This window comes from Antedon bifida, chromosome 3 (assembly GCF_963402885.1).
Source record: "Antedon bifida chromosome 3, ecAntBifi1.1, whole genome shotgun sequence".
NCBI classification, from domain to species: Eukaryota; Metazoa; Echinodermata; class Crinoidea; order Comatulida; family Antedonidae; genus Antedon; species Antedon bifida.
Window position 1 is genome coordinate 33,021,785 of NC_136228.1, and position 22,346 is coordinate 33,044,130.

The 22,346-nt window shown below is 33.3% G+C and overlaps 2 protein-coding genes across 2 annotated transcripts; both read right to left on the minus strand.

The window, feature by feature from the left end:
* Window positions 1–560: 560 nt before the first annotated feature.
* LOC144836834 (transcription intermediary factor 1-alpha-like) lies at window positions 561–2,814 on the minus strand. Its single transcript, XM_078691707.1, has one exon. It carries the CDS (start codon window positions 2,700–2,702, stop codon window positions 606–608), a length of 2,097 nt encoding a protein of 698 aa, XP_078547833.1. The 5' UTR covers window positions 2,703–2,814; the 3' UTR covers window positions 561–605.
* A 652-nt stretch (window positions 2,815–3,466) lies between these two features.
* Window positions 3,467–21,670, minus strand: LOC144837747 (fibroblast growth factor receptor-like). Its single transcript, XM_078692986.1, has 18 exons — window positions 21,646–21,670; window positions 19,803–19,938; window positions 13,879–14,094; window positions 13,039–13,208; window positions 12,719–12,836; window positions 12,208–12,353; window positions 11,297–11,320; window positions 9,516–9,569; window positions 9,075–9,201; window positions 8,937–8,978; window positions 8,142–8,317; window positions 7,302–7,405; window positions 6,651–6,766; window positions 6,099–6,209; window positions 5,809–5,984; window positions 5,353–5,469; window positions 5,045–5,253; window positions 3,467–4,895 (listed from the first exon to the last, which is right to left on the minus strand). The coding sequence occupies exons 1-18, from the start codon at window positions 21,646–21,648 to the stop codon at window positions 4,781–4,783; spliced, it is 2,160 nt and encodes a 719-aa protein (XP_078549112.1). The 5' UTR covers window positions 21,649–21,670; the 3' UTR covers window positions 3,467–4,780.
* Between the last annotated feature and the right edge of the window lie 676 nt (window positions 21,671–22,346).

Here is a 22,346-nt window from a genome sequence, read left to right on the forward strand (position 1 = left end):
GCCTGCACATTTAGGATTGCAAAGCTGAACAGCACTTTTTCCAAGCATCTTTTCGACTCGCTGTTTTACTGTTAAGTGTTAGCAGTATTTCTAAGCTGATTTATAGCAGCAATCACAATAGATACATACATTATGTATAATTTTTGAATCTGATTTTGGAAGAGCTAACTATGTACAGAGGAAAATATTAACAAATGTACATAGACTTAAAATTTAACCACAAAGGAGTTCTTTGTTGAATTTAATTTTTCTTCATGTTAAAATTTGATTATTATACAATACAGTCATTTTAAAAATCGTAAATTTGTAATTTTAATTGGGTAAAAATGAGTTTACCAATAAATCCATATTATTCAAAAATTTACAATAAAGCATTCTCTAAAATAAGGTACTTACGTATATATATTCATTTTGTACATTATATTCATAATTTATGCATTAACCCATCGATTTTGAAATAATTTGAAAAACTAAAATTATTTTTATACAAATATTATTTGTAATTTAATTATAATTAATTCAATAATAGTCAATTAATTGATATTGATAATTGATTATAATAACTGAAGATAATAATTGATATAATTGATTATAGTTATATTTGTTTAAGTCCAACCTGAGTATTTGAACACGTTAACACAATGCGTTCCTAGGTTTGTCACGATAAGTTCTCCATCTTTACTTAGCGCCATACCAAGTGGACCACTGATACCATCAACCTCCGACAAAACCATACGTATAAACATGCCCTCGGTGGTGAACAGTTGAACGCGGTCAGCACAATCTGCAACTAAGATGTTATCATCTTTATCAAAGCATATACCAGTCGGCCCGATGAATTGTCCGTTTCCCGACCCGCATGTTCCAAACGTATGTAGATGGATGCCCTCTATGCTAAACACCTTTACGCAATGATTGCAATGATCAGATACAGCGATTCTATCCTTGCACACAGCAACGTAACGTGGCTCGTTAAAATTTTCATCACCGGTACCGCGGGAACCGAAGCTGTACACAAGTCGACCGTCCGGATCGTGTATTGTAATGCGGTGTTTACCGATGTCGGTCACGATGATACGCCCTTTGTGATCAATCGTTATTCCATATGGTTGTTTCATCATACCGTTATCGCCAAAATGCGCAACATATTTTCCATATAAGGTGAGAATTTGAACGCGATGGTTATATTCATCCGTGATGTAGATTAAAGGGTCATCGTCCTGTGTAAACGCAACATCTAGTGGAAGCTCAAACTGGCCTGGATTACGTCCTCGCGATCCAAACTTGCATTCAAATTTTCCTTTACGATTATATACCTGAATGCGGTCGTTGTCACGATCTATAATTCCCATGTACTCGCCATCCGAGGTGACGGCGACACCACTCGGCCAATCAAATTCACCAGCTTCATCAGACTCATCACGTAGATGGTACAACAATTTCGTTTTCATTGGTTGACGAAGTGGACTTGGTGGTGGAATGCCAAACCGTTTTGGTGACCGACAAGCTATTTCTAAACTTGGCAATTCGCCTGGTTCAGAAGATTCATACGAACATAGCGATCGTGTGTCGCCCTCAGAGATGTCTGAAGCTGTTCTATCGCCGCATTTAATTTCCCCAAGAACTGGAATTCTACTTTCTACAAGTGTTTCATCAGCTACAAAATATAACTGACTTAGTTGATCGATTGTCATGTCCTGTTGTGGAGATATCGTTGACAAGCCTTGAAGGCGGTCAATGACCTCGTCCTTTATGTACAACATATCGAGTTGACTTCCGTGACCGAGTGCCTTTTGCGTGAAATCGAACCCACTGAGAAGATTCTCCAACGCCCCTTGAAGACTCTTTCGGTGGGCGGTCAGCTGCTTGCGGCGGCTTTCGCAAACTCGTGCCAGTCGCTTGCACAGTTCCTGCTGCTGACGTCGAAGTAGCACGATGTACTCGTCCACAGTTTTATCAATAATATATTCAGCTTGTCCTTTGTTTGCTTCTAAATTAGCCTCGGCTTCGTCAACATTTCTAAGGGCTTCTTCAAAATCAGATATTTTATCTTTAACACCGTGCAAAAGTATATTTATTTTCTGCTTGTGTTTGGCAACCTCGTCTTTTAAGAAATTATGGGAATGATCCTTGTGTTCTACGAGAACACACTCCCTACATATAGGTACGCCGCAAGTTTCACAGTAAAATCGAGCTAATTCCGGGCCGTGTTTTTGACAGACAGGGTCGTCTTTATAGCCTGGTTTATTTTCAGGCGACGGTGGAAATGATATAATATGGTGTTGTCTTGTGAATCTTGCTATTCTATGATCGTGGGTTGGAGCACATTCATCGCATAAAAAATCTACACATTCTAAACATCTGTAACTAGCCTCTATTTCATGGCCCACACAGCCGGTACATACAGCTCTTCTGGAAGGTCCTTCGTCCTTTTTAGGCGTAAAAACGTCTGATAAATTAAGTATAAAGAAGTTATCCTTTAAGCCACTTACACCGTTATCGGGTAAGTCTGTGTCTTGTTTACACATAGGACACCTTATAGTGCCTTGAACAGATACATACCGCCCAAGACAGGCTTCACAGAAACTATGTAAACACGGCAACAGTTTTGGTTTATTAAATCCTTCGAAACAGACTTGACAGAGTAAAAATTCTTCGCTGATTTGACTGAGAACAGACAACTGTGATAAGGATGCTGCCATTTTCTTATTTTCAGCGAATTCCTTCTGTTTTTATACCCCACCTCTATGTTTGGTGATGATAAATAATGATAATGTGCAGATAATGAGATCTTCCGGAAATGACAATTATTATAGGTGATACAGAGGGCGCTATATAACTTATTTTTGTTATCAGAAATTAACTGTGCTCTATTATTAGTATCATGGATAAAATAGCAAATTCATGGTCTAACACAATTAATTGAATATTTAAATAATAATTGTTTTATAAATTAATAGACTTCATTCTCATTCTCTCTTTTCTTACACAAAGGATCCATAGAACAGTTTCAGTTCAATGACAGTTTGGAATTATCGTATAAATGTATATGTTATATAATTGTTATAGATTGATTTATTGCAAACCATCATGTACCGTACGAAAATATTCATCGTCTTAAAGTACAACCCATGACAGAAGAAGAGCTGAGAGTGGTACGTGGTGGTGTGTGCAGGGAGGGTATCCCTGATGTGTGGAGCAATTTTGTATTCACAAAGCAGGCTTTTAGGCTTAAGCTTTGTCTACACTATCAAACTAGTTTGACTAAAAAAGTGTAATGTGCCCAAATATGGTAGTGATATGACATCATCATGTCCATATATGGGCACATCACATTTTTTCACATAAAGTTTTTCCAGTGTAGATAGAGCTTTACGTTGAATCCTACATGCACTATACCAAACTGCTTTAAAATTCAGTGGTATGAATGGAAGGAAATAAATCACAAATGTAATTTTTTGTAAACATATTTAATAAGACAACAAAGAACAATATACAGCTTAGCACAACCCATCAAGCTATGGTACAGAATGTTTTTAATTGGTCCTAATTAAATGCATAATAAATGTCAACAAGGTATTTGCTATGGAGGGTTGGAATTCACTGCTAACACGTCCTATAAACAGTATGTGCGCAATAATGCTCTGTATAATATACAAAAATCTTTATTACTTCTTGGACTCTACCATTATGTAACGGACTCTACCGTTATGTAATGTTATAAAAAATAGTAGGATACGAACTTATAATCTTTTGCTGACAAAACAGGTATCATACCAATACCACAGATATCTAGATATATTATTATTATTTAAATATTTTTATCTCTGAGTCTGCACAACAATAACACATTTTTATAACAAATCTTAAATTGAAAACACATATGGAAAAAGTGCAATATTGACAATTGAAATATAAAACTGTACAGTCAGGTGCTCTTGTACTATAATCACATCTAGCATAGATAAAAAATGTTCTACTTTTTGGCATGAAAAAAAGGACAGCATTAAAATCTGCTGGCGTCGCTTAAACTATAGACCAACATACTATACAACTAATGTAGCTATTTATCAAGAAATATTCTGGTACCACATCAGGACTCGAACCAGGAACCTGGTACCGGTAAGCAAGCATAGGACAAAGTTAACTACAAAGGCCACTAAATTGGTTTTATATTTGTTTTTGTATATACATTTTTATTCAGTAAAACAATATTTTAATAGGAAGCTTTTGAATGGATGTATGGTCGTCATCCAGACTTGAAAGTCACCAAATGGTGTTGAGGAATTCAGCAAAGAAGAATGTGCAATGAATTAACATGATGCAACCCATGATGCAAGTTCCCAAGTTCCAAGTCATCGCGAATCAAAAGTTATATGGACAAAAACTCAACTATATTGATATCTATAACACTGTGCATATTAAGCACACCCTTTTCAAAATATCTTTGGAACAATATTTTACCACTGGGCGTTTAAAGTCTTCCAAATATTGTAGAGGAAAACAAGAGGTTCTTATTTTTTTCAGTACAAGAACTATGCTATTGTAAAACAAATGTGTTTGATTTTACGATTTTGTTTAGTATTTAGTTAGTTAGTAACTAATTCTTTTTAATAAAAATATTGAAATGTAGTAAAAAACAGTGATTGATAATCCAGCTAATTTAATACAAATAACAGTTTATAATTAACTATATAGATAGCTATAGAGTATATTATATCATCGGCAAAGCAACTTGTAATAAATATGTATCAAAATAGTGTTTTGTGCAAAGATAAATTCACGCCTCTGTTGGTAGTTCATTCTCTAGCATCGCTGCGAGTTTAAGCGTGAGGTCCTGAAATGTTGGTCGTTCATTTGGAGCCCATCGCCAACAATCTAACATCAGTTGATACCTTTGAAAATATAATGTTAATTTATTGACAATTAGATTTCATTTTATAATATCAAGTTTCTTTTTTATTTTAAACAGTGAAACACCTCAGTATCAACTGTTACATAAAAACTCCTCATTTACGAATACTTAAAAAAAGTTAGTACGTACACATTTTCTGGGCAGTCAGTCGGCTTGTCCATTTTTTTGCCGGATAACAAAAATTCCATCATCTTATCCGTGGCGATGCTTGGATACGGAGTCATTCCATGTGTCATGATCTCCCATAGCAACACACCGAATGACCAGACATCGCTCTGTGTGGTAAATACACGGTCAAATAGTGCTTCTGGCGCCATCCATTTTAGAGGTAACCGGGCCTAAGAATGAGAAGAGCAATAAAATAAACAAACAAATAAAATGCAATTTGATTTTCTATACACTATAATCAGAAAAACTAGACGGAGTAGTAGAAATACCTTAGTTTTGCGGCGATAATAATCCATGGCTTCTCGTGCTAATCCAAAATCTGCAATTTTGATGTCCATTGTTTCCATCACAAGTATGTTTCTGGCTGCTAAATCACGATGTATGCACTATAAATATCAAGAAAACAAATTTAGTTTTGCTGGAATATCACAACAAAGACTTGAGCCATGTTGAACATTGTGTGCTCATTGAGACCTCTTTCAAATAGTTTTTTTAACCTTTCAATGGGTATCTTCTTTTTTATTTTATCTGTTTAATTTATTTGCGTTACGACATTGAGGAAATGCTAGACACCAAATGTTTGCGCTATCATTATTTCAACTTATAACAGTGATAGCATTGCATAACGTCGACTGGAAAAAAGGCTTCAAGTGATTGAATCTAATGAGTACAAAACACTGGGAATCATCAATCATTAGATTACAGAGGATCATATTGATAATTACGTTTTTCGATTCCAAATACTGCATGCCTTGGGTCACTTGATTTGCGTACGTTAGAAGACATTGTACATCACTTGATCTCCTTCTTTGAACCTTATCAGAATATTTGTCATACTTTTGCCGAAGAAAGTCTCGAAGGTTCCCATACTTAGCATACTCAACGATAATCAGTGGAGGTCCTAAATGGAAAAATCAAGAAATTAATTACATGATCATCCAGCAACTTGATACTCTGGGAAAAATTGGATTTGATTTTAATTGGTTACAATTTTTTATTTATAGACTAGACTTACCATTTTGAGTACAGCAGCCCATAAGATTAATAATATATGCATGCTTTCCTATGGTCTTCATCAGCTCTAACTCAGACAAAAAGCTACGCAAATCTTTACTGTCAGCTGACGCTATAAAGAAACAAATGATATAATTTTATAAACAGTTAAATGTGATGGTAGAATGAGTTTTCTCGGATAAGGACTATAAACCGTAGGTCCAGTCTATACAAAATGCTTGTGTGCACTTTAAAGAACCTACTACATCTTTTGAAATAAGTAGGGAGTTACCCTGGTGTACTAGTTTATACACAGACACTGTCACACATAGCCTACAGTAGAAGGGGATGGGGATTCGCCAGGTGTATTTGCCCTGGACACGCTACGTATTGCGAAGCTCCCCCATGAATACAACTGGTCACAGAACCAGTAACAGTAGCATGTGTAAAGTAGCAAGGCAAGTGGTACTTGTAACAATGTGCCTCTCCACACACATAGTCGATTTAAACAGAGGGGAGACGGGTTGGAGTGTGGGTCCGAATACTGTCGCTGGTAACAACATAAATGAAATACCTTCTAGCATTTTTACAGCAACCAGTGTTGTAACATTCTCTTCAACAATTCCAACAGCCTCTCCAAGTCTAACTTCCCCAAAAGCGCCCTCACCTAGTATATCGCCGATAATTAGACTGAAATTGTGAATATCAAACATATTTATTTCCAAAAAAAAACATAGCAAGGGACTTTAGGGAGTTTGATCTTATTAGATGGAAATGGCGAATACTATCAAACAAATTACAAAACTAATGCAGCAAGAGAAGTTATGATTTCAATATTAAATAGGATGAATGATTGCTGGCGGCCATGTAGCAACATAACACTTCAACAAATCTTAAATTACTCATCAATTTCAAAATTCATATCATTTATCATAATTGAAAATATACGCAAACTACAATCAAATTCTACTTCTAATATTATTTGAGTCAAAATTTATATTAATATCTACGTACAGTTTGAATGAAGTAAGTGAAAAATCTGCTTGCTTTCACCTATTTTGTATAATTTAAAATAAATATATTTTATTAAAGCTTGATTCTCAATTGGACGCAACGCAACAAACTAGGCCAATCAAATTGCTTGTGCTGTGATCACATCCTAGAATTCAATCCTAGTGGGAACCAAGGTTAAAAATAACAATTAGCAATGGAATGAGATGCTTACTTTTCAAGAGGAAATTCCCACTTATCTGGTTGTATGGGAACGGTATCAGCTGGTGCATTGGTACTTTGATTGATAAAAATTGAAGTTTCACCTATTTCTTCCCCCTGAAAAATTCAAAAAAATTGTTCGCACATAAATTTTAAAATGTATATTTAAGAAAGGTTATTGAGAGCAAGCCTATAAATAATTTCTATGTATATTTTATATGCAAATGACAATAAATGGAAGTAATTTTCTGCTGATGAAAGAAAAGGGTGGATTGGTTAAAGCCGAGCTAGGCTAAATACCCACTTTAGACAGGTGATAAAAAGGAAATGAGCAGTTTTCTAAACGAGGATGGAAAACACATTGATCTGACTTTTACCTTGAATTCCTTCCATTTTTATATACTGTATGTTTTGTAGATAGTTACCTTTTTGTAAATGTGTGTGTACTAATGAAAATTACTTTGTTAGTTGTCTTTGAATTATTTCTATTATATTGTTAAAGTTCTCTGCTGAACCACTTTGGAAATCAATACTTTAGAACTGTCGAGTGTCATTCAGTATAAAGACAGAATAAATAAAATAAATAGTTAGGTCGTGTCGCAAATCACAAAGATCCATATAGCTCTATGGGAAAGACCTCTATTGGCCTATTCTACCCTTTCTTTCCAAACCTCCTGAATTTGACTTTGTAAAGCTCTGTCTACACTATCAAACTTTATGTGACAAAAAAATGTGATGTGCCCATGATGATGTCATATAACTACCATATTTGGGCACATCACACTTTTTTTGTCAAACTAGTTTGATAGTGTAGACGGAGCTTTACTTAATACCAAGTGTATACAATACTAACCTTAACATCTTCCTCTATCTTCTCCTTGTTACTGCATGAATCATTCTGTCTGGATTTTTGTAAAAGTCGATAAGAGCTTATGACAAAACATACAGCAAGCATTGCGCTACCACAAATAATAAACAGCGCAATTTGTCTGTATTTCTGAGATGGTGCCGCTTCCACAGTTACAGGTACTAAGAAGAAATAAGAAAAACCCAACGCCGTAGCGAGAGGTTAAAAACAGACGAGGCAAAGATGCTTTAAATATAATATTAATATAAAATATGAAGATCTCTGCTGGGGAATTGGTGTGGGTAGTAAGCATAACTACCGTCTGCCTCATGCTGGCTACGTCTGAAACCAGAGGCTACATATTAAATAAATCTTTTCACGTTAATGTTAAAGATGTATTGTCCCCCTAAAAAATAATTTTTTAAATTTTTTTTTATGAATATTCCATTTTAATATCACATAATAGTTATTCACTATGACCAAAAACTTGAACCAAAAAAAAACATTTTCCACCAAAAAAATGTAATTTAAAGCAAAATATACCTAAATTGTCTGGAAGACAGTGGTTTTTGGTTGAAATTAACCATTTCTTTTGTCTTTTTATAAGTGAAATAATTATTTTTGATGATTTTTTTTTCTACAGAAGTGAATAACTTTATTAAAACTGTGAAATTGCCTATTCAAAATCTGATTTTATTAATCTTTATTTTTCATGTTTTGGGGGACAATACATCTTTAAGAGGAGAAAAATATATAGGATTTGTGGAATTTATATATTATTTTTTGCGGTTATTTTCTTACCTTGGCTTGGAATTGTCACCGTTTCTTTATCCACTGAAGTTACTTAAAAAAATTAAAAAGAGTAAGGTGTATAATATAAACACTTGTATCAGTAGAAATAAGGATCTTTATTTGTCACTTTGTGAAATATGTACTTACTGTTTTTTGTAACTGTGATCCAAACATCATCATAGGCAAATTTTTTTAGTGTTTTAAAAAAGCAGGTATAATGTCCTGAATCGTAAGTCTTCACTGATTCCAGTACAATTTCGTTTTCTCCTATACCCTGACAAAATTAATTATATATTAATATTATTTTTGTTTGAGCTCTACTCATAAAGTAGCATCTAGAGGAAGAGTATTGACCCACAAGTTGAGGGGGAGGGGTGGGTTGGACGATACAGGCTGATGTTTAAGCTCAGCAGTAAATTCAGCAATCCTAATTCATAAAACAAATATACTTTAGATATTGGGAATTTCTGGGTAAAACCAGCAACCAAACCACCACCAGTTACACTTAAGTGTTTCTTAAAGTGTATTCACTTAGGATAGGAGATTTTTTTCAAAAAAATGTTTTGAATAAATAAATAGTACTAATACCAAGCAAGAAAAGCCCATCATTTGTCCAGCATCCCCACATTTATCAGATCCATGCTAAAAAAAAGAAAACAAAATTAAACATCTATGTAGACAACATCTTCAACATATATTTTATTACCAATCAACTCTTCCTCTTAATATATTTAGGATTCTCATGAGGCGACAAGGAAATTACACGCAAATGCGAGTACAAAATTAAACATTATTAACATAATTCAAAGTCATTTTAGCATTTAAGAAATGTTATGGTACTGTAATGTACTAAAATAAATACCTCAGTTGTTTTTAAAGTAAAATCATTTTTTGCCTGTTTTTCTTTATCCTACTAATTATTATTATGGAATTAAATGTTAAATGTATCATTCTGGTCCTCAAGCCTAAGGAAATTTGGATTAGGCTCTCCACAGACCCACGGCAGCCAGCAGTGCAGCGCCTACCAGATCAGCACACCGGGAGACGATCCCCTACTCTTTTTCGAATAGTGTACCAAGTTCTTTAACTTGCACTGTTAAGTACAGTGTACATTGGATGTTTAACTAGTGTATATTGGATGTTTAACTAGTGTATATTGGATGTTTAACCAGTGTACATAGGATGTTTAACCGGTGTATATTGGATGTTTAACCAGTGTACATTGGATGTTTAACTAGTGTATATTGGATATTTAACCAGTGTACATTGGATGTTTAACTAGTGTATATTGAATGTTTAACCAGTGTACATTGGATGTTTGACCAGTGTACATTGGATGTTTAACTAGTGTATATTGAATGTTTAACCAGTGTATATGTTATGTTTAACAAGTGTATATTGGATGTTTAACCGGTGTATATTGGATGTTTAACCGGTGTATATTGGATGTTTAACCGGTGTATATTGGATGTTTAACCGGTGTATATTGGATGTTTAACCAGTGTATATTGGATGTTTAACTAGTGCATATTGGATGTTTAACTAGTGTATATTGGATGTTTAACCAGTGTATATTGGATGTTTAACCAGTGTATATTGGATGTTTAACTAGTGCATATTGGATGTTTAACTAGTGTATATTGGATGTTTAACCAGTGTATATTGGATGTTTAACCAGTGTATATTGGATGTTTAACCGGTGTATATCGGATGTTTAACCGGTGTATATTGGATGTTTAAGCAGTGTATATTAGATGTTTAACTGGTGTATATTGGATGTTTAACCAGTGTATATCGAATGTTTAACCGGTGTATATGAATAAAAATATATAAACAGAGCTAGTAAGTGTATACATCTTCAACCACATTAATTTATGATTAACCACTTATTTTTTAACAGCAATTAAGTGCTATGAGCAAGACCTTTCCTAGTGTTATTTATCTGAGATTGTTTCTGCCAAAGTCTTGCCTCTGGAGAATGCTATTATAAATAGTTACATACAGAGTGTATTAAAGATTGACAGGGGCAATATCATAAATCTATAGCTTGAGATAACTACCAGTGATAATAAACAAATAAATTAGCTGTATTATCAGCAAATGAAGATTAATGTGTAAGGAATTTAGAGTGATAAACTTCTATATTGATGCAAATGGCAAATTAATTCAAAATATATTTACTGTAGATTCGTTTTTTTTTTTCGACAGCAGAAAGTAAAGTAATTTAATTTAAACGAGACAGGTGAACTTTAAATCAAATGTTTGCTTCTTGGGTTAAATAATCTTTTCATGATAGAAGCTCTCAACTCTTCCTTTAATGTGAACTTGATTCTTTCTGTTTTGTTGAAAATAAATACTTTTATACTTACGTGGTATTCTTCCAGTTTTTGTCTCTGAAAAAAGAAAACAGTTATGGAAAAATTAAAAACATGTATCATGTCTTAATGTGATGTTACAATTTTTTAAATGTTAAGACTGATATTTTTACAGATTAGTTACACTTTGGCTACTGTAAGTTTTACATCAAAGTATGGACCCTGGAGGAAGTTTACACCCATAGCCTAGAGTGGGCTTATAACAGAGGTTGAAATTATAGCCAGACCAAATCTGGCTTATACATGTACATAATGTTAAAATCTGACTCAGGCAAAATATGTGTCAAATGAAATGGTTAATATTCTGGGCATGCTCAGAAACATACAGTATGACGAAGAACATGACATAGTCTAATAGTGTGTCGAAGGATCACTATTACGAAACAGATGACCTTTTCACCTGAGCTACTGTGAATACTGTTCCGGCGAGCTTTAATATGGGAGAGTGTGGAGCACTGTGGCGCAGTGGTTAGAGCATTGGACTTGCAATCAAGAGGTTGTCGGTTCAAGCCCCGGCTCGGTCACTGCAGTGTTGAGTCCTTGAGCAAGATTCTTTATCCACATTGTTCCTCCCCACCCAGGTGATAGAAATGGGTACCGGTATGTAAAAAGTACTGGGAAGGTAAATCAGACTCGTTTGTGCGGGAGGAGTGGCGTACCCCCACAAACATACACACTTAGTGGAGTCTGGCCCAAACGCTAAGGAAATGGAGATGGGCACCACGGCCATTAGCATTAGCTTAGGTTTCGACTTTACCTTACTTTACCTTAAATGATTCCTCTGCTTTTCTTCATTTTTTGGTTTTCTTTATGGATCATTTTTGTGTGTAAAGTGCTTAGAAAAATTGGCGCTATATAAGACTACCATTATTATTATTATATGCAACATACTGTACTGTGCATACCTGGACTTCTTGAGTGAAGGTTTCTTGCCATTTTAACCACTGAATAAATCTATAACCTATTGTTGGCGCAGCAATACATCTTAAAAGTTGAGTGTCTCCCTCAACCAGTGTAATGTTGTCTTCTGATAGTGGTATATTTACCACATCTTTTAAAAATAAAACAATAATAATTTTTATTCAACATTTCACTTTCTTTCAAGTAGTTACAGACCTTCGTGGCAAGCAGTTCTTTCCTGTGTGTGTTCCCACTAGAACACAACACAGCGACGCAAAGTACTGTATTGCGTAATCACAAGTGGGAACCGATGATGCAATAGTGCTGCAAACATCGTAGGTTTGATTTCACGCAGGCGGGGGCAAACACAATGATGTAATGTTACATTACGTAGGTTGCATTACATTGCGTCGCTAGTGGGAACCAAGCTTTAGATTTACCCTGTGCTCAACCGTTTTTAAACTGTTTAGCACTGCATCCTACATAAAAATGATGTACCATTTATGATGTACTCACATAATTTGATATCAAAACTTCGATAAATAGAGCCAGCACAGTTCTCTACATAGCAATAATACATGCCTACATCAGACAGATCGGCATTTCTTATCGTATATATGAAAACTGAAGAGTTCTGTCAAGTAAAAAATATATAAGTTTTCATTACCATATTCACACCATGGAACTCTGGACTTGAGGGTGGATGCCCTCTCAAGTCCAGAGTTAGGGGGAGAGGGTTGTGGGAGAGGCTGGGGGCTTAAATTAAAATTGCAAGCAAACCAAACAAATTTCAGTCACAGTACCGACCAAGGCTAATAACCGGCTAATAAATTTACCTCATTTTGTAATGGCCGATTATCTTTTGTCCATCTCACAGTCACATTTGGAGCTTCTGGATTGGACAAGGAGCAATCCAACTCATAATCAGCTCCAGTATCTATAGATTTCTTTACTGCAATTTCTCCTTCCTTTGGCTTTGGGCTGTCAGAGCTGCTAATCAAGCAATCTGAATAATTTATAACATTCCGTTATCAACAAATACAGTGCCATGAAAAATGACTACAAAAATAATACTTCTTTTAACCCTTCGAAGACGTGGCCCGTATCCCATACGAGGTAATTTACTGTCCCAGGACGCGAGGCCCGTATATGTATGGTCAACAAAAGGTCAAACAAAAAAATGCAATTTTTCAGAAGACCAAAACATTTCACATAACAATAAAACCAACAATTGCAAAAAGTTACACTAAAAAAAAAAAATTTTTGCATTTTTCCTAAACCTATTAAAAATGCCTTATTTAGCCTCGGTCACTTGGGGTAGAAACCTCGGTATTCCATCTGGATTTAGTGATTGTTAAACTTTATGTATACTAAACATTAGTTCATTAGATTACTTTATTATCATTATTTAATATTGTAAAATGTAACATGTTCAAATGGCAACGTCATTTTGATAATTGGAACATGCTTATAAATAAATCCGATTCGCAAAGATTTTTATGATCATTTGCATGTGTCTATAAATGAATTGACACTGTAAAAGTTTAATTTTTTTCTCTCATCAATCTTAGAATCGATTGATGAAAGGCTTTCCAATGCAAAACTAGTTAGTAGACACCAATACACAAACACATGTAACCTTGGCATTGTGTCATGCTGAATAAACGGCTTCTTACCATGAATATCAAGAGAAAAATTTGCAGAACATTGTATTGACTCATACATTCCATAGCACGTATACAGTCCTGTATTCTCAGTGCGCGCTTGTCTTATGTACAGTTGCGTGCCATACATAAGTTGACTGCCGTCTTTATACCAAATGTGAGATGATGCGTTACCTGGCACAGGACATTCAATCATAACCTCGTCACCAACAAATACATTGAGTCTTTCTAAAAAGGTAAAATACAAGAACAGTAAGTGGACATTGAAACATTAATGTTGACTTAGCTAATGATAAATTAAAGCACATAACAATACTAATGTACAGTTTATGAATCTGCTTTCAATCAGTAAATTGATCAAACATCATTACACAGATGTATTAATGTATATACAGAAGTAATATAGCTTATCATCCAATCCAAAGATGAGACATTCAATAAAGCCCTTTTCTCACAAAACTATTTTGTGCCAGGAATATATCCTATTACTATGCCGGTAGGGTTGTCTGTTAGAACAGGGCACGGTGCCGGCATCAACCAGACCTGCTCAACACCTAGTAATATTACTATATTCCCTGCAGTGCGAAACGGGAAATCTGAGAACGAAAGCCATTATATCCTTGTCTTTATAGACGAATAGATATATGCCAGGAACGATGCAGGTATTTATACCGGCATCAGCTGGCTTAAGAGCAAAATATGTTGCCTGTTTCGTTTCTCCCTCTCCAAATAGACTGCCTAATTGCATTTCACTTTACTGAAGTAGTAAAAACTAATAGGAGAGAGTTTTAGCAGTGCCATTCATACTTCTATCTCTTTTCTACTGCTCTGCTGTTAGTAAAAGCTAATTTAAAATAGTAACATTGATTTAAAATCACTAGAAAAAAACATAACAAAGTGTGCGATATTTATTTCCTTTGTTATAACAATACAGTTATAAAATATAAAAAAGAAACTACCATTGTATGCAAAAGTACCATATTGTATATAATTTTCATAAAATTAATTTACAAATTAAATTTATCAATATTATAGAAACAGATTACTTTAACAGCATTCACTTCATAAATTATTTAGGTATATAGTCACAGGGCTTACTATACTGTGAACAAATTAATTTCAGTTAAGTGTTCATGGGCGTATGTCTAGGGAAAACCTGCCTGGGTTATAATAATATCAATGATACGGAAGATAGGTAGAAGTTAAGGTGGTATAATGGATTGTTTGTGCTTGATAATTAATGAAAAAAAAAATAAATAAATAAAGTCATCATAGTACTGTAGTTGAGAGGAGTGAAAGACTGAAGACCAACAGAAGTTAAGTGGCAAAAAACTATTGAGTGGGCGTAATAATACAGGCCTAACAATTGTAAGATAAGGTGCTGAACTTCAACCTAATGTTCTACCTTTTGCATTTTATTTTTGAAAATGTTAAGTAGATCAGCCTATGATATACAATATACTATCTATTATTCATGATTTTAGGATTGACTTAAGGCAAATTTACACAGACGAGCGGTAAGGTAAGCGGAAAACCGTGTAACTTGTCCCACATAGAACCAGCGGAAAACCACCCAATCCGCTCTGCCTTTTGTGTAAATGGTCATAAGGAATAACATAGATTCTATATTTTTATTACCGTTACCGCTCGTCTGTGTAAATTGACCTTTATACTAATATTTACCAACACATTGTTTTATATGTTAATTTACAGGAATAAATTCTCATTGATATACTGAAAATGAATTAATGTTTTATATGTGTTACTATCTTGTTTAATGAATATTCATTTAAGAATGAATATTCATATCTTGTATTTACTAGTTCTACTTAAGTGAATAAATAAATAGTTTTAGACTGTAATTTATTCACAAGGGTTTTTCTATTGTTCTTCAAATTAGAAATATTAAATGCATACACACAACAAAAAATAAAAACTATGAATATTAAATGCATACTCACACCCAGAAAATAGATTAAACAAAGGAGTCGGCATACTGTTAGGGGTAGTGGATAATACCGTAACCCTACAACAAAACCTTTTGTGTTTTCAAAACATGAATAATTTAATGAATAACATTAACTTAGGATTAAAATATTAGTAATTTGTATCGTTGTTATATGCTAAAAGTCTCAATGCTCTGTAAAAGTAAAAAATAAAATTGCAAAATAAAAAAAAAACACAAAAAAATAGTTTGTTAGTTGAACTTGCTTGGTAGATACATTGAACTTAACATTAAATCACAAATAAGATTTTCTCTCTCAAAATGACTTTATATAAGAAGGTCACATTTAATTTTAAGTTTTTGTATCTTAATTAATATACACTATTTTTCTACAGTGTCATTGCCTTTGATAATTTACCTTTTGATCTTATTAAAGACTTGTATAGTAGTTATCTATTGTAGACATCCTACATACAAAATGTACAATAATATTGTCAACGTTGCTTAAATTGTCAAGATAAAGTACACATTTGTAATCATGATGTTAAAGCTATAACAACATTTTAACGACTTTAAAAAAAATGTGTTAAAACTTAATTATTAGCTACATTTAAAAGTCTATCTCAAATAATCGCCGAAGCTTCTTTAATTAAACGTGACTGCTTTCATTAGACGTACTAAAAATAAAAAATATGTAGTTAGAGTTCGGTCGTTTACCTTTATTGGTATTTCATACCGGCATTATTTCTTTGAAACGTAAACAATGACTAAGTATGAATGTAAGAATGACTAAATGTTTTTTATTTATTTAGTTTGAGATGTAACCAAAAGAAAACATATTTAAATAATTTTGTACTAATTTGTATGTATTTTTGTATACAGTATATATAAACCCCCCGCCCCCTCTTTTGGGACATCCTACTCAGAGGACACGTTGCCAGCTCTTGAATGTGTGTGTTTAATATAAGTTTATCTACTACTCTTTTCTATTGGTGTTAATGATTTAACAGTTTATTCCTTAGAGCTCATTGCCTATTACCGTCACCTAGTACATTTAATTTTTGATTTAACTTTCAGAATAAATATTATTACGCGTAACAACGAAACATTTATTTCATGAAACTTGAGTTTATCTAAATTATCATGCTGTCGGAAGTTCGGCAACATTATTCACGACATCAACTTTTAAACACTTCGGTGTCAATCAAGAATTTAGAAAAGTTGGAAAAGTTCTGGAAAAAATCCATAAATGCAGCAGCTGCTATAAACTACTTAAAAAATTGCAAAACGTTTGGCATGTTTTGCAAAATGTAGGCCTAAAATATTATTATTGTTAATGGTAAAGAGAAAATTGAGATTAGAGAAATATGTGTTTTTGTAAATATGGATATCTTCTCTACAAACTCATTTCCTTTTGCTATCCAATCCCACCCACCCACCTCTTTCCCCTCATAATCATCATCTACCTTCATTGTGCATAAAGGCCAATTTACACAGACGAGTGGTAACGGTAAGCGGAAACCGCGTAGCTTGTCTCACATATAATCTGTATCTAAACCACCCGTCTGCTCCGCGTTGTGTGTAAATGGTTATAAGGAATAACATAGATTCTACGTTGTTATTACCGCTCGTCTGTGTAAATTGACCTTAAACCTCACTTATAGTAGTATAGTCGCACATAAACCTCAATCATATGAGATAGATTGATTACTTTTGATTGATAGATCAATGTTAATAATGAAAATTTTGTATCTATAATCCCTAGATTATGTAAATTAAAATATGAACTAAAAGACATTTGATTAAAAGGGATGTTGCTGATTAATTCAAGATTTATGTAAATTTTCATCGTTAAAAAGTTTGAATTTAATAATACAGATTAATAATGTCAGATTTAAGAAAAAATGTTAAGAATTAATATATACTTTATCAAATTTGTTTTGGCTTGGATAGTAATAGTTATTTGTTTATATGCAAATAAATGACTTAAATTTGGATTTTCACAGTATATATTATGACACGTCCATATTTGGTCAAGTTGTGGGCGATTACATGGGCGGATCAGAGAAATTAACAAAAACATACTAGGCCACAAGGGATCATATACACTATTAGGACAAATTATTGTGGTATAACATAGTTAGAAATACATTTTTTTTGTGTCAAATATTCTGGATTATAAAATACAGTCAACTATTCCAATACCGGCCAAATATGTCTGGTTTTCCGGAAAGTCTGGTATTCAGAATGTGTTTTTAATGGTAAAAATGAACCTCAAGAAAAGTCTTGTATTAGGAGAGTTTCTGGATTTTAGAGAGTCCAATATTAGGCGAGTTTCTGGTTTTCAGAGAGTCCGGTATTGGGAAAGTTTCCGGTTTTTAGAGAGTCCAGTATTGGGAGAGTTGACTGTATAATATAATGCACAAATTACTAGTAGTATTTTTAGGCTAGTAGATATTTATTAATATCACTTTCTGATATTACATGCATAGGTGCTAATCTCTTTGTTTCTTTAATACATTACATTACAACTGAATATGATATTAATAAATTATGAAGCCCGGCTCATTTTTGATCAACTAATCTCTCATACTCAATTATTCAAATTAAAGTAAATTGATAAACAAAAGAACAGAATGATCTGTTTTAATTTGATTATATTGATTGAGGTACATTCAAAAGGTCATAACAAATAGGTTATAGAGTATAGCCGTGATATATATATACACATTGAATCTGTACAGCTACCTGGGCTTGGTTTAAACACATCTTAAGAACCCAATTCAGCTACCTGTCCGTACTATATTCACCCGACGATCAACCCCTTATTCCTACAATATGTATTACATGAAACTGTTGACTTATACCCTTTTCACATCTGCATAAATTGTTACAACTTGTAACAACTTGTAACCAGGTTTGATATCCTGATTTATTACACGTTTTCATACACACATACAGGGACCCTGGGAAATCTTGGAAAAAATCATAGTTGCGGGCAATTTGATTACTATGATTGGTCAGTTTAATACCAGGGCAATACACACACGTGCAGTAAGAACTCGGAACATCTCGGAACAAAAACCTGCCTCTCATCAGTGAGATTTTCCACAAAATTGTATTTGCACTATGCAAACCTGGTAATACAAGTTGTTACTTTTTGCAGATTTGAAAAGAGTATTAGAATCCTATCAGACAAGACGCATTAAGAAGAAACAGACAATATGGCACCGATCGCTATCGGGTCAAAAATCATTTTCCATAATACACCTCACATCTTATAATGTAACTAATTTGATAACGTCAACATTATATTTTCGCTGATTTGTAAACACTGATAACTTCAGTGTTTCAATAACAACAATACTCATAATCATTAAAATCATAAGAATTTTTATAATTACTATAATCATGATTAAGCATTCATTTTGTTTGTCACTTTTGAAACACTTCGATTATGCCCGCCCAAATTATTGATAAATATCATAGGGTTATGATTTCTTGCAAAGTTTAATCAAACTATAGTTTCTTTGTACAATGTGTGGGATGGTATTAAACCAAATGTTCATCAATCGATACAGAAATCGTCGATAATTTAATAATACCCTTCCTTAAGACCTAGTGCGTTTCATATTCTCAAATTACTTATTTTTTTCTGCTAATGTAACAGTACTAGTCTCGTTAATGTACACAAAATGATTACATTCAACTCGCATCAAAAGCATTGCTTGTTATGGAATTGGATATCTATGCATTAGGATTAAATTTACACGCTTTTGGCTATGATGAATAATACCGTAATATTCATTCAGTACCCATGATAGGTTAGTATTATATAACTAAAGATCAAATTCTATAATAATAATATTTATTCGGCATGTCATCAATTACACTCTTGGAGCAAGTAATAGGCATAGGCCTAAACTGTTCTTGCAGTATGGTTAAACATTTATAATAATGTGTAAATTTATCAAATTATTAATTAACTTACCATGTTCAAAAGTCGGGCAAGTTGAATTTGTAATTGGCCCACATTCCACTCCCAGGAGAATGCTCAGTAGAACAACACCAACAATGTACATGATAATGCGATAATTATTTGTTATCGTTGAAAAACAATTGGAAACCTGAAAAGATTAATACATACTGTTATTATATAATATGAAAAGAACAATAGATTAGGGTTTCTGAGATGAATTATTTATGATATCTATGTCTTGTTTAATCGTAATAATAATAATAATGTTGCAGTCCTAGAAAGCCCATCAGCCTTCATTAGAAAAGTTCATATTCATTTTGATTCGCTTTAACTGTATTTTGTCTTTATGTCTTTTATGTGTAAACTGACTTTGGGGTTGGGTCAACCGGCTCAGCTACAGTGATTAAGTTCACTTGGTTGACCCTGGTCTCTCCAATTTCATTTTTTGTTGTTATGTATATACTCAAATAGACCGAATAAATAATGAAATGAAATGAAATAATCAATATCATAGTAATATATGTAGTACTGTAATTCTCTAATAATCTAAATCTACGTAATTTTTAGATTTCACATTAAGCATACAAAGCGATCATTACAGTAGCATTCAGAAAATCAATACACATTTATAAAATCCTGTGCCAGTACCAATATTATTTGGATTTGTTTAACCACCAATAAGTGCAGGAGTAAGCTCATAACAGCAACATTTCTTACTCATTAGCGTGTTTGCTCGTGCAGTGATTTGCATTCTTTATGTTGTTTATTAACCTAGATGCGGGGAGCGTAAATTGGTTATTGATTATTGTTGTATTTGAAACTATATTGCCATTGCATGGATGCAGCTAGCTTAATACGGTAGGTGGCAAACAATAAAAGGGAAGGTGATGGTAAGCTCTTACTTAAGTGAGGGCTTCTTTATTTCAACAGCTACTTTAATAAGGCCATGGAGTGTTTAACTCTTCCATCTTCAGGCTCATTTACTATCACTTCCACTGCTGGTGTAAGGTGCCCTTTTTAAAATATAGAAAGGGCACTTCACCAACAAATAAGTGGAGGATGTGCGCTACCGTACAATCTTGGACCTGATTACAGTCTCCCAAACCTCCAGGTACCAAAGGTCATTTTTAAAAGTCAAAACTTTGTAGATTTGACAGTACTAAGGGGAAAAAAGTTGATTCTATGTTTGGTGCTAAAATGAAATATATACTGTGTGGATGACAGTTTCAAAATGTCATTGTTTTTTACAATTGAAACAAAGACAGCAAAGGCCATGTACCATTTCCCAGAAATTGTAACGTACTGTGCTTGTGTTAATTAATAATAATAGTTCATTCTTATATAGCGCATATAAGCAAGCTCGTAATTAGCTATTTAGCAGGGACGTTTATTGTATTTAATCAACATTATCAAAGGTTATTCACCTCTGGTAATAGGATGGTGTTTACCGTAAGATAGGTCATTAGCATGGAGAGACTAATCTAATCACTTTTATGATTCAAATATACATACAGTTGAGGATTTTAATTAAACAAATTAAGACATGCTATCTAAATCTTGTGCTGCTTTTATTTATACATGGTAATAATATTAATAACTATCATAATAATATTAATAACTATCATAATAATATTAATAACTATCGTCATAATAATAATAACTATCGTAATAATATTAAAAATTAGAAATTCGTTTTTGCCATCCGACTCTTAAATTCTTGAACTTTGACTCTTGTTATATTGTACTGTGTTTGTGATATTTTGTATATTTTGTAAGATCATTTTAATCCAGACCTTTTTATTTGAATTACCCATGTGGGATGAATTTTGAATTGAATTGAATTAATGTTATTTACCATATGATATTTTATCAGGAATAAGTTTCCTCCTATTTGCAATGAAAATTGGTTGACGGAAACACTGGCTGTGGGATGTGCATAAGATAGTTACTGGTACTTTAGTATGTATTTTATTTACTCCCTGTAACATGGTTTCGCTTGCACTTAACATTAATGAGTTCTGAAATGGTAGACAAAGAAGATATTTTTATGGACCATGATGAGATAAATGTGTATTCCGTCCATGTTTCACAGCCTTTATGGTCTGTTAAATTACTGTCCTGATAGTCTACCATCCCCAAACGACTCACTCACATTCGATGTTGAAGAGATGGGTTGCTTGTACTAGGGTCTGAACAAGGGAACTAATTCACTATTCATTTACAGTATTTTTTACAGAAAAATACAAAATACGAAAATAACATTTAAAAAAGAATGATGTTGGATATACATGCCGACACCTCTACCAACACATTGTTGAACATAATGATGTTTAATAGGACAGCATTTAAAGGATCATAATGTGATTGGTAATCCAAGTAGAATTAGTTTATGTTTTAGTATACTAGGAAATGCAAAAACAAATTTGACTGCCTTATTTATGAAATGCTGTACATCAGACAATTAAAACCTAGTTTGAATAAACAATGTGACTCTGTAAAATTATTTTTAAAAACAGGATGTTAAGACAATAGGTCTTTTGTTATTTAAACTGTGAC